The sequence below is a fragment of the Osmerus eperlanus genome, chromosome 1, assembly GCF_963692335.1.
Source record: "Osmerus eperlanus chromosome 1, fOsmEpe2.1, whole genome shotgun sequence".
Classification (NCBI taxonomy): Eukaryota; Metazoa; Chordata; class Actinopteri; order Osmeriformes; family Osmeridae; genus Osmerus; species Osmerus eperlanus.
Genome location: NC_085018.1, coordinates 22,758,065 through 22,782,338, shown reverse-complemented (window position 1 = coordinate 22,782,338; position 24,274 = coordinate 22,758,065). Strand labels below are relative to the sequence as shown.

The window sequence follows — 24,274 nt, the reverse complement described above, 5'->3', positions numbered from 1 at the left end:
ACCTGAGTAAACCTCGCCTGCAAGTCAAACATTCTTACGTCAGACAAAAGACTGGATTGGTTGACCAGTATGTGACATTTTGATAGATGTTTCACTTCTGAAGCAGTGTTCAGAGGCAACACGCTACCCTCTAGTGGTGGAGTCCTGTCATGGCAGCCACGGTGTCTTCCTGTTTCTGAGGATTCTCTGCGTGGCGTGTGAGCCTTCAAGAAGACGTTGATGCTCATCCATCTCTTCAAGCCTCATCAATTCTTACTTACAATGACAACACTTCAACAACAAAAAAACACCAGCTTTATTATAACAACTGATAATGGAAGACAACACTAACATGAGGTCCATTTAACAGTTTGTTCTTTGGAAAAGAAATTCAAAAATGTAAATAAATATCTTTTCAATATTATCTGCAAGCAGAGATTGGTGGGAAGAGTAATATTAATACATTGACTCCATATCATCTTATAAACAATGAACAAAAAGTTCCCATATCTGTCTATTTTACAAGTCAAAGACGTCTTTTTAACAAACTTCTTCCTCAAACATGTCTGAGCTTGTGTCAAGCCAAGTGAAGCGTTGGGTGTTAAGTTGCATTTTCGTCAGCAATCCATTCAAGCAGAGGAACCCAAAGGAACCTTTTAAACACTCTAAAAACAAAAGGTTGAGTAACAGTTTATACAAATATTTGTAACCATAGTAGAACATTCTGGAAGATATTCCTGTAAGATCTTAGAAGTCCAGAACCATTTTCTGTTAAATTTACTTCCTGTGTTGCATGACAGCATGTACAGTAGGACCACCAGGAAGGTCCTGCTACTGTGTTGCCTTGGCAACAGAGCTGGCAAGAAGGTTCCATCTGCACTGAGCAGATCTCAGACAGGACTGAGCTGGGGTCATGTCTGGGTTTCACCTTCCTCTCTCCACCAGGAAATCCCTGATCTTAACATGGCTGGATAGGTAAACATCCTGTTCACTTCTGAACAGCTGCTACCCATCCATTCACGTCAGATCCGTGATTTACTCCAGGAGTGAGGAAGGAAGGTCACGTGTCACGACGGGCTGGCTATGAACAGACAGAAGATAAGACAGAGAGACATCAACAATACACTGGCTGACGCTCCAGTGCAGGAATACAATTTGTTCCTCTCGACGGAGGTGCGCTGTCTTGCAAGGTTTAAACGACTTTCTCTGATCACTCTTCGAGTTGGATGGTAAATATGGTGCCTTGCTGGGGAGGAGAGGGGCCCAGCCTGCCACAGCAAGGGTTCTGTGATATGTATGGAATAAATATGGGATTCGGTCGTATGGTTCCAATGAAGTTGTCACTGAACATGACTCAGCATTCGATAGCATATCCAGGTGTCTCCATGCTATGCTAATGTGTGCCGCACTTATCGTGATCCCCTCAGCGACTCTTGTCACGCCACGCGATGTCAATGGGTGCGTCTTTTATTAGGGTCCCCCTGGTGGCTCCGTTCCAGTCTCATTCAGAAGCTGCTGCATCTGTTTCCTCCCTGTCTTCCTCCCTCCTCCTCTCTCCTTCTTTCTTCTTTCTATCAAGGGAAACAGAGACAGGGTTAGAATGAGCACTATATATATTGAAGACCACTAAATCAGAAGACCGCAAACTATTTTCACAAATCTTTAAAAAAAACCTCTTTGATTGTCTGCCTCCTTCTCCTTTAAGCGGAGTCTGTCGTTTTGTGGTCGAATCTTTTGGAACCCTTGTTGCAGAGTAACTCAATCAAGCGCAGCTTGAATATTGGAAAGTATTTCTAGAATGTAGACTTTCAGTGTAATTGAGATGTACAACATCATCACCGAGTTTTACAGCCTAGTGCTAAAAGAGCTCAGTCTTATGACAGCTCACCCTTATCTTTCTCTCTCCCATACTTCCATCCCCTCTCTCTTCCCTCTCCCCCTGACATACACAGTCATCTCTGCTGTGTATGTCTTCCTAGTCTTCTCTCTCCCTCTCTTACTCTCTCCCTCTCTCTGTCTCCCTCTCTCCCTCTCTCTCTCTCTCTCTCTCTCTCTCTCTCTCTCTCTCTCTCTCTCTCTCTCTCTCTCTCTCTCTCTCTCTTCTTAATCTTCAGTTCATCCATGCTCTTAACCCAGCCCTGTGCTGTGGCTGTTCTGTCTGTGCCAGTGTGCAGCGTGCTGGGCAGTGTGGTGTGTTCTGGGTATTGTGGTCCGGACAGGGTCCCACCATCTCATCTGGCCTGTGTTAGAAGACGGAGGATGTTTAGAATTATTTAGACTGTTGTACATTTTCTACTTTTTATATCGGAGATTCTTATATGTTTATCGTATGCACCTTCCTGCCACAGTAAATTCCTTGTTTGTGTAAACTTACTTGGCGAATAAAGCTGATTCTGAGGATGTATGGACACAAGTCCAGATTGGAGACACATTTCCAGATGACAGTGTACATGTCCTGTAATGATTTTAATTTGCCACAATCGGAATCTTAATGTACATGTACATGATATCGTATGAGATTGTAGTATAGGTGAGCATGTGAATGTGTGTGTGTGTGTGTGGGAGAGAAAGAGAGAGAGGGACATCTAGGGAAGAGTGCAAACCAATATCTGTGTCTGTTACAGATCAGAGGTAATTTAATTATCCTGGAGGGACAGAGCTGGTGTGTCCCTGCCTAGAGCCTGGGACATGCCATAAGAGTAAACACACACAGTCACATACACACACACACACACACACACACACACACACACACACACACACACACACACACACACACACAGACAGACAGACACAAACAAACTTGAGGGCCAAGTCTGTGGTATGTGTCATGAAAGAGAACCATCTTCATGTCTCCATAACTGAATTAAGAACAACTTTTAAAAAAAAACTCCTCATAATGCTCCTGACCACAAAGACACAACACTTGTACTGTACATCACACACACACACACAAAAGTACACACATACACACACACACAGCCTTAGGCTTGAAGTTAGGTTTCGGCGGGGTCATTCCGTTTTTTGGCAAGGTAAATGTTCTGCTTTTCTACATAAATGTACAGATGTTATAGGAAATAGAATGACTGTGCAACTTTAGCTCACTACAGACTTCTATAGAGATTGATTCTGACCATCCCATTGCGCCAGTCATTCTAATCTACAGTATTTCCCTCCCTGGTGATCCACCAATCACAGCAGCACTGGCAGAGTTCATCTGCATCATAAACACAGGAGATCTCAGCATTCTACACACTGGATTGCTTCACAGCTCACCAAAATGAGATATGATCTTGAATTAACGTGTGTAGAGAGACTGGACTGAAGCTGGGCTGGGGGAGGCTGGGGTGAGGCTGGGGCTGGGGCTGGGGGGGAGGCTGGGGGCGAGGCTGGGGCCTGGCACACATGCTTCTCGTTTGGCTGTTTTGATCGTAGTAATTTCCTTATTTGAAATCAGTGTTTTAATCTTGTTATTAGGGAAGTATGACCATAGCTCCTGGCCTGTACTTTAGCAGAACACATCACTGCTCCAGACACACACACACACATACTGTATTCAGTATGTACATACATTCACACATACACACACACACACACACAGACACACCCACACACATGCACCACTTACACCCAAACACACACACACACACACACACAGAGGTTGAGCATAGCTTGGTCTGATTAGTGGAAAAACATTACAGTAATACAACAGATTTAATCCAAAGCCATGTATAAACTCCCCAAGACAAACTGTCTGCACCTTGTCTCCATTTAGGAGCATATCATCTGTTGTTCTTCTAGAACATCCTCAAAACGTGCAACAAGCGTTTTAACCCTCCTGTTGTGTTCGAGTCGAATTAAACTTTTTACTCCCTGAAACTTTTTTTCATTTAATATCATTGTCAATAAAAAGATCTAACAACCTTATAAAAGGTAATATTACACACAGTATTATGTGTATATATAATGGGGTGGCCATTTCGGACTGGGAACACAGAATTAATGAACATTAAACGAACCCCAAATAATGGGGGTTCGTTTGACCCTAATTCTTCTCGACAATACGGTGCCACAGTACAGTATGTTTCAGATGTACCTACATGAACATGCTTCTGCAAATGTTCTTTGGTAAGTCTTTCTTTTCCTAAGCAAATTATGATTATTTATAATTCACAGTTGCAGTTCCTGGGAAGGAATCTATAATTAGGGAGCATGAAGGAGGTAAGGATGTAAGGGAGGGAGAGGGGGGTCAAATAAACAGAAATACAAACCACCTGTTTCTCTAATCTAACGTGGTTCTGTTTCTGCCACATGGAAACTAAGGATCCACGCTATCTATAAGACTGTCAGAGTGGTCTGATGTTACTCCACCTCTGACACATCTGCATGGTTCTCCTCTCCTCCTAGCTCCACCCCTCTTCCCCAGATCTCCTCTCACAGCTCCACCCCTCTTCCCCACATCTCCTCTCCTAGCTCCACCCCTCTTCCCCAGATCTCCTCTCCTAGCTCCACCCCTCTTCCCCACATCTCCTCTCCTAGCTCCACCCCTCATCCCCACGTCTCATCTCCAACTCCACCCCTCTTCCGCACGTCTTGTCTCCTAGCTCCACCCCTCTTCCCAGCTCCACCCCTCATCCCCACATCTCGTCTCCTAGCTCCACCCCTCTTCCCCACATCTCATCTCCTAGCTCCACTCTTCATCCCCACGTTTCGTCTCCTAGCTCCACCCCTCTTCCCCACGTCTCGTCTCCTAGCTCCACCCCTCATCCCCACATCTCGTCTCCTAGCTCCACCCCTCTTCCCCACATCTCGTCTCCTAGCTCCACCCCTCTTCCCCACGTCTCTTCTCCTAGCTAAACCCCTCTTCCCCACGTCTCGTCTCCTAGCTCCACCCCTCTTCCCCACGTCTCGTCTCCTAGCTCCACATCTCTTGCCCTACTCTCCCTTCCTCTCCTTTTCACGCATCTCCTCTCCCTTTCTCAGAATAGGGTCTTTAAAAAGGAACGTAAATCAAGTAAACATTTATTTGCAAATCAGCAGGGATACATTATTGCTGCCATAAATATCCTTGAAATACCTGTAAGATTAACCCCATAAATATGTCTTTTCGCCCCAAATAAGCATGATCTGGATGAGACTCGAGCAGGGCCTTAATCACAATGTCACAACATTACTGTGATGATAACCTCCAAATATGTGTATATTTTGTGTGTGTGCGTGTATACTTTTGTGGATTTAAAAAAATTGTTGTGGTGTAGTAGAGTCCCTACACAGTCAGGTACACCATACTGCTATATATATTTAGCTTTGCCAATAGAGTGACACAGCTCTACCTTTATCGCTGCCTCTTCACATCCAAACGTTTCTTACAATGCACATGGCACTCTGACAATTTATACAAAAATACAACATCAATCAATCCCATATAGGATTCAGTAGAGACATGCAACAGACAGACAGACAGCCACACACACACACAGGCAGACAGGCACACACACACAGACGCTCACCGAGCTCTAACCGACTCAACTGTCAACAGTTTGGGAGACAAAGGAAAGGACGGGGGCAGGAACTAGGATCTGAAGAGCCATCATCATCTGAAAGCAATAACAATGAGGATGGAAATTAGAAGCGCTAGGCTAATCTACGAGAGCAGAGGAATGTCCTGGGATGCCACAAATACGTTTCATCCCAGCTGGGTGTGATTAGCAGGCTGATGTAGAGCCCCTTCTCCTGAGATTCCTGCAGATCACGTTGCTCTGGCGGCTAATACCCCCAGACATCTGATCTGACAATGATAATGATAATTGCTGCAAACAAATGCCTTCCCGGGTAGCATCAAAAGACACGACGAGGGAAGAAAAAAAAACTGCAGCTTAAGGATAATTCAGACCTAATTGAGGGCCAGAACAAGCCCTGTGTATGGAATATTGTGCTTTATACGGTATTTAGAAATTAATTGGGTTAGCGACAGCCAAGTTGAGCTTACTAATTGTACTGCGATTAATTAACTCAGAAAAAGAAACAACAAGGGCTTGGTGACTGCTCGTCATCACGCCATCATCAAACTAGTGGGGCTACAGCACAGGACACATGCATGGAGGACACCAGTCAGTAGCAATCAAGGAGAGGGGCCATTATTCAACAACCGGGATGTAGCTGCAACAGTTATCTCTCAACTGTCTTTTTTCTCCCTCCCTCCCTCCCACCCTCCCTCCCTCCCTCCCTCCCTCCCTCACACCTGTAGGACATCGCTTCTTCATCCTGCACCTCCTGGTTTCGCTCTCAGGGAGACAGAGTGCTGCTTTCTGCTCAGGCTGGCTCAAAGACAGCCCCCGGGTCCGACTCTGGCGGCCCCACCTGAAGCCACAGCTGTGGCCTTCCCGGAGACAGGTGCTCCATCCCCCCCAGGGCCCCTCCGGGACCCCAAGACAGCCCTCTGGGATGGAGGGAGGTAAGGAGGGAGAGAGAGGAGGAGGGAAATGTGGAGAGAAAGTGAGAAACAACAGAAGAAAGCGAGACACAAATACTTAAAAGACATTACATCTGGAAGGGGAATACGCCCCGTTGCTATGATGGAGCTGATGTCCTCAGCTCCTCTGTAAATTCCTGAGGATATCACTTCCATCATAACAGACCCAGCAGTCAAGGAGACCCAGTGGAGCCCTCCTTCACCCTGGCCCCCTCCTCATTGGGTGATATGAACCAATGAGGATCAGACCCAGAGGGAGGCATGGGGTGCTGAATCACTCACCGACACAGTCTGTGAGTGTGGGTAGGGTGCCAGCCGGACAGCTGCTGGAGCACTGGCCTCTGAACAGGCGAAGGCCAGGCCTACATCTCATGCAGAAGTCTCTGCTGAAGCAGCTCTCACAGTCAGCAGAACGGCATTCTGGGAGGGAGAAATCTATTTAGGACGCTATGAGACTGTGTTCGGCTTAATCAGCAGACAGACAAACAGACAGGCCGATGCACAGACATACAAACACACTTCCACAAATACGCCCCCCCCCCCCCCCCCACACACACACACACACACACACACACACCCACACAGACTGACTGAGACAGCGGCTGATGTCCTGTCCTCTCTGGCCGTAGTGTCCAGGAGGGCAGGCATGCACACAGGAGCCATGGTGGGACATCCCGTCTCTCCTCAGAAACAGGAAGAGGCGCTCGGGGCAACGCACACAGCCGTTGTCATGGGAACACTCCATGCAGCTCCGGCAGTGCTCCTGTTCGTCTGTGAACGCTACGGTGCAGGAAACAGACACAGGAACAAGCAGAACAGTTAGAACGTTAGACCAGTAAAACACCTTTCCAGCAGACCAGTAGAAAACACCCCAGTAGAACGGTGGAACAACCAGATCCACAGAACAGCTAGAACAGCTACCGAAGAGAGGGAAGGTCTTTTGTGCCATGTCTGATTGTAATATTACAAAAGGGATGACAACTGAAGAGTGTCTGTTTTCTATCTTCGTCATGATTTTGGTCCCTCTGTCTTTCATATTTAGTGTGTGCGTGTATGTGTGTGTACTGTGCATGTGTGTTGATGGACACTAAGCATGTGTGTGTAGTGTACAGAAAGAGGAACAAGACAGATGGTTCTGATCACGATTCTCCTGTTTGTCTTCAGAAAGAGAGAAAGAGAGTGAGATGGAGAGAGAGATGTCTGGGTGGAGGTACAACAACTCGTCAGAGAGATATGGAGGATCAAGAAACTGGAAAGGCTGTTTTACAGTATGAACTCTGCAGGCTTGCTCTATAGCCTAGTAAAACACTACAGACTACTCTATGGGCTAGCATAACACAACAAGCTATTCAATGCACCAGTACCACAGTGGAGACTGCTCTGTGCCCTAACACCACACTACGAGCCACACCAGAGAGCGATTACAACGCGACGGGTCGCTCTACAACTGTGTCATGAGAGAGAGAGCCGCCCGCCCGCCCTCTCCTCCCCTGCAGTCAGATAGCTGCAGGTCTGAGTCGTGCTCACCCCTTGACCTCTGACCCTTCGGCATGGCGCTGTGTGCCTAACAACCTCCAGGTGCTAGCAGCACTGAAACGGCCCAGCCTGCCTGTGTAGAGCTGCTGCCAGCCCACAGAATCACACACCGGACCAGCTCGTTAGGCTAAACATCAGAGACCTGATTCACCTGGGGCTAAAGTACAGTTGCCACAGGTTTAATACAAACAATGTTGTCTTAGGCCAGTGGGTGGGGGGATGGGATTCTTAGGTTAGGTCTGAAGGTGCTTAGTTTGGGTATATGCTGGGAAAGCTATGAAATATACTTTATGTATAGTCTAAAAGGTGTGGAACCTAAGACAAAAGGTTTTTCTGATCCACATGGTTCTGTTTGGGATCTTAAAAGGTTTCCATGGGTTACGGAAGAAACGTCAATGTGAAACGTTTTAGTTCAGGCAGAGTGCGAAATATACAATGACAATCGGGGGGGTCAACTTCTTCTCCAGGGCGTAAAGTAATATTTACGATTACAGGTAAGAACAATATATATATATCGAAATGTTTTTACCTCTTTTGGGGGGGTCCAAGTCTCAAGCCCCCCCGTAATTAGAACCCTGAGTTCAGGGTACTTATGTTGTTATAGGATTATAAGGAACATCCTTTTGTTTTGAGAATGTACCAGAGAATGTACCAGTCTATAGAGTCAAAGTTATAAGTAAACTACAGATCGCTTGTGGTCACCAAACCACCTCTTCTACAACAACTGCCCCATGTCAAACCACTAATCCAGCATGGCGGACCGTGGAGGGGGAGTGGGTAACCGCTGGAACAGCCAGAGGAAGATGAGATGAGAGACTGGATCTCACACACATGTGGGGAGATGAGCAGTGACAGCAGGTCAAACCGCAGAGCCACACAGCGGTTGACCCTGGCAGGCCTGCAGTGGTAATGGTCCACCCTGTCAGGAATGGTTAGCCTGAGACTGCCATAGTCGACACGGCTACAGCACTACAGACCACCTTGGTCGGCATGGCTACAGCACTACAGACCGCCTTGGTCGGCATGGCAGCACTACAGACCACCTTGGTCAGCATGGCTACAGCACTACAGACCACCTTGGTCGGCATGGCTACAGCACTACAGAAAGCGGTGTGGTTACAGCAGTGCGGTCCTCAGATCACAAACACACATACTGTCTCAAGTGAAAGGACAAAGGTCGGACACTGTAGCTCGGGCGTGTTCAGCTAGCCATGTCTGATTTCTGTGAAATCCCATCAGACAAAAGCAACGATCAGGTCTCCGTCACCAGAGATGCCCGTGTCTCAGTCCTGCAGAGGCACCGCTGGTATAGTAGTAGCTGACCAAACACACATGCAGTATAGAACGCTCGGAGAGAAAACAGCAGATACAGGAGGTTGTGAAATATCAAGTTTCCGAGCAGAACAGAAATGTAAAAGGTGAGGACAGCCTGTTTTATGTTTTAGAATATTGTTGTTAGGAAGTCATCTGGTTATTGCTACTATTAAATGTGTGGAAAAAAAACTTGAGTAAAAAGGTCAAAACTCTTTGCTCTACATAAAACTAAAAACCTTATTAGCCTATTTCTCAGGTTCAAGTTCATTACTTTAGTTACTTTAAACTAGTGTTTGCCTTTTTGCAGTTTATTGAAAGAAGTTTTTTATATTTTATATATAATATATAAGCTAATATGATATACAAGCATCTACAGTTAATCCATATTAAATACATACATTTTAATCATTTGCTTTTCTCAAATGCATATAGCCTAATGCTATAGTGGTTTATGCACTTAACATTCTGAGCCTACTCTTAATGTTCAAGGCCTATTTTTACAATATAATTATATTTTCACAACACAAAAACTACCATGGACTGTCAATTGGGAAACATTTTTAGATATATTCTCACCTCTGGGTCGTCTTGCACTCATGGTGATAGCCTCCCAAACCAAGGTTAAAATGGTCAGAAGGCGCAGATGCATCTGTGCAGAGGAGATGCGCCTCAGAGCGGGACTGCAGACGTCTGAAGGAGCCCCGGTCTTCTTCAGGCTGGCGAAGCGCTCACAGAAGCGCCGAGGTCGAGGAGGACCAGCCGCCTTCCCACACAAACTGGTTGGAGGAAACACACCCGTTTAACAGCCGCAGCCAAATTGCAAGAAACGAGCTCCACTTATCAATGGTATCTTTAACCCTTGGATCTCCCTCGGCCCTCGCGACTGCTGGATGTTAACTTACTACTGTGTAGCTCAAGAATGCTTTGGGAGAAGAAGAGAAATAAGCTACTTTGCTACAGTCAATGGTGGATCAAAGTGGAATTCCGCTCCTGTAGACGTCATGAAGTATTAAGTTCTGCAGGAGAATATATCTAGCCTAGTAGAGGAATGGAGGATAAACACAACTCAATGTCTATATTTAGTTTATTTGTACCCTTAATGGTCCTGTCTTATGCCAGCTACTTAGAAACCAATCGTCAATCCAGACCGAGGCCCTGCCAATGTTACTGGCTGATAAATACGAGTAGCTCCCGCAATCGGCGTACAACTGTTTATCACCACAAAGAGCAATGTGAATACTTAAACAGCAAACTGACAGTAAGGGGTGCATTAAGCGTGTTTCTAATCTCCGAATCATGCTGTTTTTATTTGGAATTTTGAGGCAGTTTGTTTACTTTTGTTGGGTTGAGCAAACTGCGGTTGGAAGAAATTGGAACATGACAGAGATATTCAAACCGCCTCGTGCTGCCTTCAGAGCTGCACATTTCCGCCAAGCCTCACTGGCCTGTTAGGTCCGTTTGTTGTGCGTAGTGGATCGTTTGAATATGGGAATGTTGATGTGATCATGTGCAACGTATCTTCTAGAGAGGAACATGAAAGATACGATTACATAACAATAATAAAAAAATGGTGACACGTGTGGCTATTCAAAATCAATTCACCACTACAGTTTGTTAAATACATTTTCAATAAAAAGGAAGTTAAATTAATACATTATTGACCTTAATTAAAATTGGTTACTTGCTTCCTGCAAATTCCTAGGGAGAAGGTTAGGGTTAGTGTTTGATTGGTACTTTGATTCAAAATCCCCACATTATCTTTGCGGTTTCAAACGGATGGCAAGATTTTTGCCACATCAAGTCACATCCTTAGTCCCTCACCGCAGACAAAATATCATGCACACATCTGTTTAGTTGTTTTGAAGTTACACACCCCTGAAAAATGTTCTTGCAATCTGATTTACTTGTTTTTTGCACACTAATTCTACAATTCAGACGGGTAGGACTTGGACAGTGGATTAATTGTGGGCAATATAGCACATGTCAGCAGCTCTGACTTTGGTAGAGACTTAATGAGATGAGTTGATTTAAACTTCCTCTGCCATTGACTGAGGCTAAGAGAGGGTGTGATTTAGAGTCTGCCTCTGTCTCAGATCGAGTCTGAGAGAGGTGGAGATTTACAGTCTGAGGTAGCAGTTTAATTAGAGGAGGTGATTTTACCCTCAGGGTCAGTTGGAGGTCAGCCCCGCACAGACATCCCAGCACACCTTGATTGGATAAACACCAACCCAACCAACAGGGACCTGCTCTCCATAGAGGGGTCTGTGTATGTGTGTGTGTTTTTATGGGAAGGAGCACGAAAGGGGTTGAGGGGGGATGTGGCTGTTGAACGTCGGAGGTGGAGGAGTCCATGTGGCCATGACAACAGTCTAAATGCGCTCCAGATGTAACTTTGGGGTGTGTGTGTGTTTATGTGTCCGTTTGTGTGTGTGAGAGAGAGAGAAAGTGAGAGAGGAGAGAGAGGGAGAGTTACTGGCTGCGGAGTGGTACGCCACAGGTCTGCTGCTGGATCGACTCTGTGTTGCTTCGACACCCCAGGTCTCCTTCCGCTAGGCCATCCCAGGCACACACTGCCTCCATCACAGCTACACACACTCACACGCATCCCCCAGCACCTTGGCTCTGTGCCCCCCTTGCTGATCCCAGAGGCTTAGGGTCTTGCTGCTTCCAGTTTGGTCATTTTTTCTTCCTCTGGTTTGCCTTCCGCCTGAGGGCAGGAGGGGATAGGGCACCAGTGGAGTGTGTGAGCGTGGGTGGGTGTGTGCATGCGTGTTCAAGGTATGTTGGTTTGTTCACGGTACCGAACGAAATTGATTCCGTAGATCCTGTCTGCATTGAACTGTGAGGTGCAGTCTGTTCGTATCAGTCTCTTCATCAGCGTTGGGTTGCTTTCATGGTCCTGCAGCCTGCAGGTGAGTCCAGAAGGTTTTGACAGCTTCTCCAGGAAGGCCATCAGGAAACACCTTGTTGGGGACGACTTTATTTAAGGAGAGACCTGGAAAAGGATCTTTTGTTCTTCGTCTCTCTTCACACACTGATACCTCCTCATCCTCTTTTCCATACACCCTGTCCTGTTGAGTCAACAGAGGCATGTTTCCAATTGGACCATCAGAGTCAGGTGGGTGGGTGGGGGCATCTGCCCCTTGTTTAGAAGAGGTCAAAGGTTGCTGTCAGATGGCTGTCAGCAGGTTGGACTTAGTCAGACTCAACCTCACCATCCACCAAGTTTGAACAATCTCTGATCGCTTCATTGGTTGGCCTGTGCACATATGGAGTCAGTCAACAGTCCTGTGAGACGCACGCTCTGAGTAATACCGTCCATCATTCCAGCCTATGAAACTGAAAGAGCCATATGTGATGGATGCTGTATATTTAGGGCTGAGATGTAGGATGAAAGAGAAGGAGCTGTAACTGTGATTGGGGAACCGCTCAATCTTAACTGCTCCACCATTGTAAATAACATTGTGCCATGAAAGGGAATGGGTACTCTTAACAGAATAATGTACGGCATAACATATACCTTTCTACTACCCTAGTATGCCTTGGGATAAACTACCCTCTGACCCCTGGCCCCAGTCCAGAAATCTCCTGACCCTCCTGCCCTAACTACCCCCAGTCCTGAATACCCCCCAGCTCTCCTGCCCTAACTACCCCCAGTCCTAAATACCCCCCAGCTCTACTGCCCTAACTACCCCCAGTCCTAAATACACCCCAGCTCTCCTGCCCTAACTGCCCCCAGTCCTAAATACACCCAGACCCTCCAGAGTCTAAGAGGCTCCCATCTGCAAGACGCTTCACAATGCCTGAAAGAAGAAAAACAAGTTAGATCAATCTTTTGTGCTCAATTCTGTTGATTCTAGCACAAGAGTCTGCTAACAATTTAAGGTGACTGACTGGCTGATGTGTATGCCTGGTACATACTGAAGGGTGTAGTTTATTCAGAGGTCATGATTGCATATGTGCATCTGGTGTTGTCTTGCAGTGACAGAGAGAGAACAACAAGATTTGTCTCCAGTGAGGTTTTGTCTGATATGATACTGTAAGTAATACTGTAAGGGACAACATAATTTAACAAAACTTTGTTCACTGTGAAATCTTGTCTAGCTATCTTGTCTGTATGTACAAATATGGCAATCAAGTGTGTGATGTTGTTCAATATTGAAAGTCATGTATGTGATGTCAACTTGTGATGAATAACATTCATTTTCATCGCACATTCCTGACTACCACCACGCCCCGAGCTGAAACCTACCTAGCCCCCCGTGCCCCCATCCCTAACTGCCCTCCCCCCCACTCCACCCCCATCCCCCTCCACACACACACACATACACACGCACAAGTACTAACTACTTTTTGCTAAGATGTGGTAAGCATTAGACCCACTTGGTCCAGTCATTATTGTCAAAGATAATAGGTTCCGAATTTTAGATTTATGTGTTTTGTGTGTGTATGCTTGAGTGTGTGCGCATGTGTGTGTGTGTGTGAACGTATGTGTGTGTGTGTGTGTCTGTTGATATGAGACTGAGAACTGAAAACCCTGTCAGTGTGTAACTCGGTTAGGCCTGACACTGTAGAAACTCCAAGTGTTGAGTAGAAAAATACAATCAGCACCATATGGCACACCTGGGTTAGTGTGTGTGTGTGGTGCACGTGTTGAGCAGGCCTGCCAGGCCAAAGCACGCTAGCTAGACACATACACACAAACACATACTCATACACACACACATACACACAAAAACATACACACACACACATACACACAAACACATACTCATACACACACACATACACACAAACACATACTCATACACACACACATACACACAAACACATACACACACACATACACACAAACACATACTCATACACACACACATACACACACAAAGACAAAAGGCACTGCTTCTTTTTCTTCATCATTTCAGACACCGCCCAGCCCCGACAGCAGGACATCATCTACCTTCCAGGAGGTCTCCACGGTAACATCTGAGGATCCTTAACCAACATGATCCTTATTATGGGATGTTTCACATTTTCTTCTGACCAAAAAAACACACACAATAAAAGGTCGGATACGACCAATTATAGCATATTTGGGACTGGTGCTTCCAGAGACTGCAACTCCCATTAGTTTCCTCTGCCCTGTCTGGAGATGCAGGTTTCAAATAGGAAACTATGTCCTCATTCTGACGGCAGCTGGTACGCATAATGTAGAGTAATAAGAGAAGAAAACAGAGAGAGAGAGGAGTGTGTGACAACAGAATGTAAGAACACTGAATATGTGTGTATCCCACTTGGCAACGTCACCCAGAGTCCTGGAGAATGCCATTGCAGAGAACAACATTGATATTTACTACTGTGCAACAGTTTATAACAAATATGTGCTCACAACCTGCATATGGAGATGTTCCTACCCTGCAGGGTGAAACCATGGAGAGGCTCATTAGTATTAGGAAACAAACACAAAGTCTTCTTCGTCCATGTGTGTGTGTGTGTGTGTGTGTGTGTGTGTGTGTGTGTGTGTGTGTGTGTGTGTGTGTGTGTGTGTGTGTGTGTTTGTGTGTGTGTGTGTGTGAGAGAGAGAGAGAGAGAGAGAGAGAGAGAGAGAGAGAGAGAGAGAGAGAGAGAGAGAGAGAGAGAGAGAGAGAGAGAAGCCATTGGCTTTTATAGGCTACTGCAACCAATTATGCGATTTTATCATTTTATTATTATAAAAAATATAATATTTTATTTAAAATAATTTTAAAGCCCAAAGCACATTGTAGCTAAACAATCATTAAAGCATATCATAAACTGGCTCTTATAAATAAATATAATATATATAAAACCTTGAAATGGGTTTTGATTCGTTGGCAAGAGCTGCCTAAATTTGACAGACAGTGCCATCTACGGGTTGATAAATGGGTTGCAACTTTAACTTACGATGCATAATGTAGGCTAATATATATCAGATATCATGAATTCAGTACATGGGATATTTTGACAGTCGCTGTGTCCACGTTTTGAATTGACAATTTAACACTGAAATTAAATAAGTAGACACACAATTATCCAAGACGCGAATCATTGGCTGCGTAATACGGTGCATGCGGAACTCAAAGACTGGATATTTTTCGACCTCGGTGACGTAGAACGTCGGACCAAAACACCATGACCACCAACATACGCTGTCATCTCTTTCATTTTCTTTTCTGTTCCGAAATAGTTTGACATCACTTTTTCAAAGATGCCAGGGTTAGAGGTGTTGTACACCTACGCTGCGGGTAGCATAAGTTGCCCCCAGGACGCTGTGGTTTGTTTCGTTCACTGGGAAATTATAAATAGCGGATACAAATGTCTTGGATCTGGCGACGAGGCGAGTGGTATTTTGCTTTGTAATTCTGGCTGCGTAGTACATTAGTAGCCTAGCTAGGGACTGTTTTGTCTTGTCTTAGCCAAATTGTCTGTGTTTTTCATAACCGTTGCGATTGAAACTGCTAGCTTAACCTCCTAGCAAACCGGTGACTCTGGATAAATGTCTTACTAGCAAGTAAGGCTAGTTAACTAGCTATTTGTGTGCTACAAGGCATTACCAGAACAACGGACTGCAATAGCCAGCCTTACTAAATCGAGCTACCAACATAAATTGGGTCACGTGCAACTCATTAAACTTACCCCGACTCTGGTTTCCATTCACAGCCACGAAGTGGGGACAAGAAGTCTGAGTTGCTCCCCGCTGACTGGAGCAGTAGTAAGGAGCTGTACACCCTTAGGTACCAGTCTCTCGACGATAAGACCCGGCTCCTGGTGAAAGCCATCACCGTGGACAACACGCTCATATTCAACGCCCTGGTGAGTGCCTATCTCCCATACCTAACCTGTTTGTATATTTACATGGAGTTCTTGAAATGACGATCATTACTCGCACAGAGATGAGAAAGTTCCATTCCACCTCTCAAACGTTCCTTCACTTACTTCCGTCCAGGTCATATTTTATGGTGTTATGAGGCTGTCTGTGAGGAGCTGGGTTTAGTATAACTGACGTTCTCTGTGTTGTCAGGACCCAGGCTCTGACCAGGTGTCTGACCTCACCGTCACCATCAGTGACCACGTGGATGCAGACCACCTCCAGACATATGACAGGTAGGGCCTGCACCACACTGTCCCTGCTTGAGACTGCAGCTCCATCTAGCTAGACTGGGCACGGTGCTATTAAGTGTACAGTATGGCAATCTCCAGAGGCTTATAAAGTCTCTATCCATTGTGTGTTTGATCAGTGTGTTTAAGGATGCTGCTGCTCTGACTGAGAAGGTGCAGACCCAGCTGCTGCCCTCAGCACCCGCCCCCAAGGCCCAGCCGGCCAGTAGGAAAGCAGAGAGGAAGAGCAGGAGAGACACGGAGGAGGAGCATCAAGACCGCCACCCGCTCCGCGTGGGCCCGTCCCAGCCGCTCGGCGCCAGGCAGCCTCACTGGTGGGTCCGGGGCACGGCCTCCCCTCTTTAGGCTCATGACTGGGCACACTGGGGGTGATTTGGTAAAGGTCGGATGCTGAGCATCATCCCGCTGGAGAGACTCCAGATAAGGACCATACCTTTTAAAGTCATTTTCTTTCTTTAATTAATTAATTAACGAAGGACATTTCTGAACGTGTGAGAGGATATGACTGTCACAGTCAGTCATGCTAACTCATAATCAGCAGAAACTGACTGAGAATTGCATCAATACCATGTCAGATCTTTACAATATCTGTAGTTTGGCATCTTGAGTATGCAGGTTGCAGCTGCTGTTACTGTGTGTGTGTGTGTGTGTGTGTGTGTGTGTGTGGGGGGGGGGGGGGGGGGGGGCGCGCTCTGATCAGTCTTCTCCTCAAGCCTCTCCTTTCTTTCTCTCTTGCTCTCTTGTCGATGTAGTTTTTGGCTAACAGCTCTGTCTAGACACATGAGTCACGCAGTGTTATACTCAGACTGTACACACAGAGTAGTAAGCCAGTTCAGGAGTTGAGTGTGTGTGTGCGCGTGTGTGTGTGTTGAGAGCTGGAGCCCTGCCTGCTGCTGCGGCGGTGCTGCCAGGCATCTCCAGAGAGTCTTATTCAATATTTACAGCCAGAGAGAGAGGGAGAGAGAGGGAGAGAGAGGGAGAGAGAGGGAGAGAGAGGGAGGGAGAGGGAGGGAGGGAGAGGGAGGGAGAGAGAGAGAGAGAGAGAGAGAGAGAGAGAGAGAGAGAGGGAGGGAGAGAGGGAGAGAGAGATGGAGAACAGGATATGAGCCAGAGGGTCTATTTTTAATAAGTGATGTATTCTGTGGCTGGCACTGCAGACACAGAGGCCATGGCAGAAAAGAGGTGTGTGTGTGTGTGCGGATGCGTGTGATGAAGAGCAAAAAGTGTGGGCTGAACGAGAGAAACGTGTTGACCTCTGGAAAGGGCACTTGTCCTGCCAGCAATGGATCCTGTCACTTTGCTTTCACCTCCTTACTGTCATCCTCCCTCCCTTCTCCCATTTTCTCTACCCCCCCTCCTTCTCTGTCCTCTGTTGGCTGTGACCCTGTGATCTTATTGGCTCAGTGATGTCAGCACTTTATCGACCTTGCTGCTGTTGTGTCCCATTCCTGTGAGAGAGAGAGTGAATGTGAGAGAGAGAGAGAGAGGGTTGGGAGAGAGAGAGTTAAATACAGAGAGAGAGAGAGAGAGAGCGAGCGAGCAGGGGGGATGGGGGAGAGAGAGTGAGAGAGGTTGGGGAGAGGCAGCCACAGCAGCAAAATGACACAGCATATCTCTGGGTGCCGGCTGCCCTTAAGCCCAAACCACACAGAAGGTGTCTGAGGGACTGTTGAAAGGCAGTTGGCCTAATGTGAGGTTAATGTGTTCTGGTCTACTGACCATGCTGCTTCCAGGTTAACCAGCTAGCAGAGAGAGAAAGAGAGAGAGAGAGAGAGAGAGAGAGAGAGGGAGGAAGAGAGGGAGGCATGGAGAGAGGGGCTGTCGAGTTACAATGATCACAGTTTGTTCTTTAACAATAATTGTATCCAATGCGTCATACGGGGGGGATTTGAACCAATTACCTCTTGATCTCCACTCAAATTATCTTTCACTGAGTTACCGAATCCTGACTAACTCTGCCCTGTGTGTGTGTGTGTGTGTGTGTGTGTTTCAGGGCAGACCCTATGGCTCCATTTGCATCAGGAAGAGCAGATTTGGATCCCTTTGGGTAAGTGTGGTAACCCTCTCCTAGCAGACAGGCTCTCAGATCCTGTCACACTCCATGCGCGTGTGTGTGTAATACACTCTGCCCTTTCTCCCCCATAGTGGCGGAGGTGGGGGGATGATCGTAGACCCCCTCAGGGCGGGGTTCCCCCGGCCGGGCTTTGACCCATCAGGAGGTCTCCCTGGCGTGCTGCCACCTGGCGCCGTGCCCCCTGGGGCGCGCTTCGACCCGTTTGGACCGGCGGGCAGGAACAGACCCGGGTGAGACCCAAACCTGACACACATGCATGTACACATACATGCGCATACGTTAATGCACACACACACACACTTACTCTGTAATGTCCAGTTCTAGTATGAGTGACATGTGGTTGTGTTGCCCAGGCCCGACCCAGACCACATGCCCCCCCCTGGATACGACGACATGTTCATGTAGAAGAGACTCCGCTTCCTGCTTCCTGTATACTCGGATGGACTTCCTGTCAGCACACTCCCAGAGGAATGAGCACTTAATGTGACTGTGTGAGTGAGGTTTAGTGAGGTGAGCGAGAGGGAGCATTCGACACTCCTGCATCCCTGGTCTTAGTAAGCCGTGTTAGCCAGCGTTTGCTCCTGGAACTGAACCTTGTGTTTGAAGCAGGAGGTTGTGTATTCAGCTCCCTGCAGGCTTCCTCTGCTGCCTCCATGACTGACTGTCAACATGGCAGTGTTCACCTCATGTTGTTTCTCACAATAATACGTTAACCATTTGACTTCCTTGGTTCCTTTCTATATGGAGATGCAACTGCTCTCCTTGTTCCATTTGTTTCAGACTTAATTGTTAATTAATAACTTATGAACATAAATCCAATAAAATATGTATTACATTCCAGATTGTGTTGTCGTTATAAGAGTTACTTTGCTGCATTCAAAACACAAACACAAAATGCAAGTGTGTGTGTGTGTGTGTGTGTGTGTGTGTGTGTGTGTGTGGGTGTGTGGGTGTGTGGGTGTGTGGGTGTGTGGGTGTGTGGGTGTGTGTGTGTGTGTGTGTGTGTGTGTGTGTGTGTGTGTGTGTGTGTGTGTGGACATGGTGATGTGCCTCTCTCACCTCATTGTCATTCTGAGACTGTGTTTGGGAGCATTGTTTAGCATGCTCTCATTTATCTTCCCCTGCCCTCTGTTTCTCTCTCTCTCTCTTTTGCTCTCTCTCTGGAGATGGAAGGGGGGGGGGGGAGTGTGGATCTCAGATTGCCTGTGGGTAATGTTCCACTCTGCAAATAGACAAGCTCCTCATCCTCTGGATAAAACCAGCAGCAGAGCTGTGGCCCGGAGATGGAAAGCTGAGAAGGGGGGAAGGAGAGATTGACAGACAGATGAGAGGGAAGTCCTCTCATGGCTGTCCAGCCTCCAGGACACGAAAGCTGTCTCAGTCTGAGATTTCCCTGAGAAAACATCTCTGTATCAACTGTGTCCTTCAAGCTGTGTACGCTTCTGCTGCGCGCCAACCTTCTGGCCTCACAGATCATAAATCAGCTGAAGTGCTGATCTTCACATCCTGGTCTCCCTCAAGATATACAGACCCATCCCTCAACTTCCTCTACTAACCCCCCCCCCCTTCCTCTCTACACCTCCCCCTCTCCGGATCCACTTCTAGGCTCCTTGGTATTTGGTTATAAATCCATTGTTTTGTTTAAATCAAGGTAAGTCGCCATGTCACTATGTACTCCAACCAGAAATGCAGTTACTATCAATCTCACCAATCAGATACAGTGGATCAGTGGTTCTCAAAGTGGGGTCTGCAAACCATGGCCAGGAATTATGCGAAATAATTTACCATAAATTATAACATTGTAAAAATCATTAAAAAGTGAACAAATATATAATAATCTACAGATGGGGACCATTTGCACCAATAAAACAAGCATATTGTGTCCATTTAAGAGCACCAAGGGTATGCTGAATGGGTGTTATGATTATGGGGGGGGTCCTTGGAAAATGTTCACCCCTGTAAGGGGTCCCTGTCCCCAAAAAGTAATTTACTATCAGCACAGCATAAGGCCTGACATGAGAGAATGAGGAAGAAAAGTTAGAATAGTTGGAGACAGAATGTGTGAAGCAGAGACACAGAGAGGGAGAGAGAGATACACAAAGACATAGACTCACTGGATTATAAACAACAGCAACATAAAATTTATTGGTCACGTTATAATGATTTTTAAAAATCACATTATACAACTTTCGTATTTACATGTACGAGGCATCAGACCCTTCACCTCTGTCTGCCTAACCTCCACCTGACCACAAGGCTTCCACCTGTCTCTCTGTCTGCCTCCTCTCCACCTGACCACGAGGCTTCCACCTGTCTGTCTCTCTGTCTGCCTCCTCTCCATCTGACCACGAGGCTTCCACCTGTCTGTCTCTCTGTCTGCCTCCTCTCCATCTGATCACGAGGCTTCCACCTGTCTGTCTCTCTGTCTGCCTCCTCTCCATCTGACCACAAGGCTTCCACCTGTCTGTCTCTCTGTCTGCCTCCTCTCCATCTGATCACGAGGCTTCCACCTGTCTCTCTGTCTGCCTCCTCTCCATCTGATCACGAGGCTTCCACCTGTCTCTCTGTCTGCCTCCTCTCCATCTGATCACGAGGCTTCCACCTGTCTCTCTGTCTGCCTCCTCTCCATCTGATCACGAGGCTTCCACCTGTCTGTCTCTCTGTCTGCCTCCTCTCCATCTGATCACGAGGCTTCCACCTGTCTGTCTCTCTGTCTGCCTCCTCTCCATCTGACCACGAGGCTTCCACCTGTCTGTCTCTCTGTCTGCCTCCTCTCCACCTGACCACAAGGCTTCCACCTGTCTCTCTGTCTGCCTCCTCTCCATCTGATCACGAGGCTTCCACCTGTCTCTCTGTCTGCCTCCTCTCCATCTGATCACGAGGCTTCCACCTGTCTCTCTGTCTGCCTCCTCTCCATCTGATCACGAGGCTTCCACCTGTCTCTCTGTCTGCCTCCTCTCCATCTGATCACGAGGCTTCCACCTGTCTGTCTCTCTGTCTGCCTCCTCTCCATCTGATCACGAGGCTTCCACCTGTCTGTCTCTCTGTCTGCCTCCTCTCCATCTGACCACGAGGCTTCCACCTGTCTGTCTCTCTGTCTGCCTCCTCTCCACCTGACCACAAGGCTTCCACCTGTCTCTCTGTCTGCCTCCTCTCCATCTGACCACGAGGCTTCCACCTGTCTCTCTGTCTGCCTCCTCTCCATCTGATCACGAGGCTTCCACCTGTCTCTCTGTCTGCCTCCTCTCCACCTGACCACGAGGCTTCCACCTGTCTGTCTCTCTGTCTGCCTCCTCTCCATCTGATCACAAGGCTTCCACCTGTCTGTCTCTCTGTCTGCTTGCTTGTGTGTGCTCTTTAGAGGGAGACAGACAGACTGCTCTGATATACTTTGTCTTCAACTTTCTCCGCTGTGCTGCTGTTTTTTTCTAGTCCTATCATTGGCTGAAAGGGTATTAAAGATGGAATAAGCACACTTAGAGCACTGAGTCCCTTTCCTGTGTAATTTCCTCCTCTGCTTCAAAGCATACTTCTGTGTTGTCAGAAGCGGAAAACAACAGGAATGTTAGTGCTAATGCAGTGTGGGGCAGGGAGAACCTGGGGAGACTGCGAGGTGTGAAATGTGAGAACATTCTGCTGTTCTTCAGTCAGAGAGAAGGATCTCAAACTGGAGCACCAGACATGTTGTGTTCCTTTTGAAGTTAGACACTGAATGTGATCTCCACTTTCATCCGATTCCGACCCTAACCTTCACTTCTGACGCTACACTAGTCCCTTCGGGATTTTCTCCTCAATACACGTTATAAAATGTTTTACATTCACCCAGTACGCTGCAGTAAGTCACAGTTGTGCATACAGTATTAATATGACATGCACTCATCCATATGTTCATAAGCTATAAAACTACCAGACATCTCCTGTATTATTGCACACAGACATTCAGTAGCACCTCCAGAACCCTCAGTGCAGCATACTGGTTAGACTGGGACAGCTATAAAACACCATATTAGGAAATATACACACAAACCACCTACAATTGTCAACAGATATTCAATGCTCATCCACTTGATCAATTTACAGTCAACTCAGATTCCTCTGTTTTTGGGGGCAAATGTGTGTGTGTATGTTAGTCACTACTTGTGTATATCTTTAACATGGTCAAATGTTGTTAAATATCTGTAAACGCATTTCTATGATATACTCTCATTTATATTTGTCATTAGATATATTAATATATTTCAACGCCATCAGTCGTTATAAAATGTACAGGTTGCTATGGGGCAGGTATACAGAGTATATCTCCCTCCAGGTCTCTGGTACCTGTTCTTACGTGTGCTCCTCTTGGCCCCGGAGGCGTCCCTCCACAGGGATCCCTACTCCTCCTCCAGGCAGGCACTCACAGGGGATGCAGGCCAGGGGATATTATTACTATTAGACTCCCCTTGTCTTCACAAACTCAGATCAAACTTACAGTTCTAAGTACCGGAAGTGCAGATTCTCAGCAGTGCTTCTTCATTTTTGAGACTAGCCTGTGACACCAGCTGAATGTGCTTTCTGACAACCTTGTCCGACACAAAGGGATGCACTGCATTGGTCATTACTGATTCATAAGACGTGACTATTTCATTGCACTTGTTCTAGATTTTCCCCGTTTCTATCTCAATTCTGATCTTCCTCTATTACCCTCCCTATCTAGTTCTCTCTTCTCTAACTCTTCCTTTCTATCTTTCTTCCTCTCCTTCTCAGCCTCTTTCTCAGTCTTTTGTCATGATGTTCTGAGTGGGCACTCTACTCAACAGGACATATGTTCTGGGATTAACCTGTTCCTGGTAATCCTTATCCAGAACATGTACAGTACATCTATATTATCATGACCGTCAGAACACACTCCATCGATAAAAAACCTGTCTGTGATACACCCTGTTTCTGATCTGTTTGTGCTCTCATGTATGTGTTCATGACCAAAACCACTGTTTACCACTTTCAGTACTGGTTCCATCTTGGCCTCTGATTGGCTGGTTTGAATTGCCTTGCTAACCCTGTCTAATCCACTCAGACCTCAGCGGGAGGAGAGGGAGGAGCCTCTGGGAAGGATGTGGGGCGGGGCAGGTGGAAACGGTAGCAGCATTAGCAACTCAGGTGATGCTACAGGATGAACTTGGCTTGTTGGCTCAGCAGAGCTATATGTTTAGCACATGTATACACAATTTACAGTGACTGTGTAACTGTTTAAGGCATATTGTATCCTTACATAACAACAACAACAACACATTTGTTTATATAATATCTGTCCTAATTGTTTAGGATGTGATTTACTGTATACCAGACCTGTATTCAAGTCTTGGGAAGCTGACAACAGTCTGTTGCAGCATGGTCCAGTTCTAAAGTGGGAACTGCCAGACTAGCTATCCAGACTGGTCCCCCAGACTGGTCCCCCAGACAGACTGGTCCCCCAGACTGGTCCAGCTGCTTTAAATAAACAGTCTTTGATTACACCATATGCTCAAGAGGGCCTCCTTATTCCTCCAGGATATGTAGATTATCCATGTGCTCTTATCCACCTAGGGCTTCCCTCTCTTTTCTGCCCTCTCTCCTCTCTCTCCTCTCCTCTCTCTCCTCTCTCCTCTCTCTCCTCCCTTCTCTTCTCCTCTTTCTCCTCTCCTCTCTCTCCTCTCCTCTCTCTCCTCCCTTCTCCTCTCCTCTTTCTCCTCTCCTCTCTCTCCTCCCTTCTCCTCTCCTCCCTTCTCCTCCTCATGCCATGG

The 24,274-nt window shown here is 46.8% G+C and overlaps 2 protein-coding genes and 1 long non-coding RNA gene across 6 annotated transcripts; 1 reads left to right on the top strand and 2 right to left on the bottom strand.

The window, feature by feature from the left end:
* Positions 1-277: 277 nt before the first annotated feature.
* Positions 278-10,743, bottom strand: rspo4 (R-spondin 4). Of its 3 annotated transcripts, XM_062478021.1 has the most exons (7): positions 10,204-10,743; positions 9,878-10,077; positions 7,043-7,222; positions 6,734-6,871; positions 6,221-6,418; positions 2,354-2,434; positions 2,072-2,219 (listed from the first exon to the last, which is right to left on the bottom strand). In XM_062478021.1, the coding sequence occupies exons 2-7, from the start codon at positions 9,948-9,950 to the stop codon at positions 2,107-2,109; spliced, it is 783 nt and encodes a 260-aa protein (XP_062334005.1). In that variant the 5' UTR covers positions 9,951-10,077; positions 10,204-10,743; the 3' UTR covers positions 2,072-2,106. The 3 variants fall into 3 exon arrangements, with proteins under 3 accessions (XP_062334070.1, XP_062334005.1, XP_062333930.1); XM_062477946.1 differs by having other exon boundaries at positions 9,878-10,743; XM_062478086.1 differs by lacking the exons at positions 2,072-2,219; positions 2,354-2,434 and adding an exon at positions 278-1,550 and having other exon boundaries at positions 9,878-10,545.
* A 4,681-nt stretch (positions 10,744-15,424) lies between these two features.
* Positions 15,425-19,352, top strand: psmf1 (proteasome inhibitor subunit 1). The gene is made up of 7 exons (XM_062470709.1): positions 15,425-15,656; positions 15,980-16,132; positions 16,341-16,423; positions 16,558-16,752; positions 18,432-18,485; positions 18,584-18,742; positions 18,866-19,352. Exons 1-7 carry the CDS (start codon positions 15,528-15,530, stop codon positions 18,915-18,917), a joined length of 825 nt encoding a protein of 274 aa, XP_062326693.1. The 5' UTR covers positions 15,425-15,527; the 3' UTR covers positions 18,918-19,352.
* A 1,278-nt stretch (positions 19,353-20,630) lies between these two features.
* On the bottom strand, positions 20,631-24,167 carry LOC134027692 (uncharacterized). Of its 2 annotated transcripts, XR_009931463.1 has the most exons (3): positions 21,691-24,150; positions 20,804-21,598; positions 20,631-20,757 (listed from the first exon to the last, which is right to left on the bottom strand). It is a non-coding gene; the product is annotated as an uncharacterized LOC134027692 (long non-coding RNA). The 2 variants fall into 2 exon arrangements; XR_009931462.1 differs by having other exon boundaries at positions 20,804-24,167.
* Between the last annotated feature and the right edge of the window lie 107 nt (positions 24,168-24,274).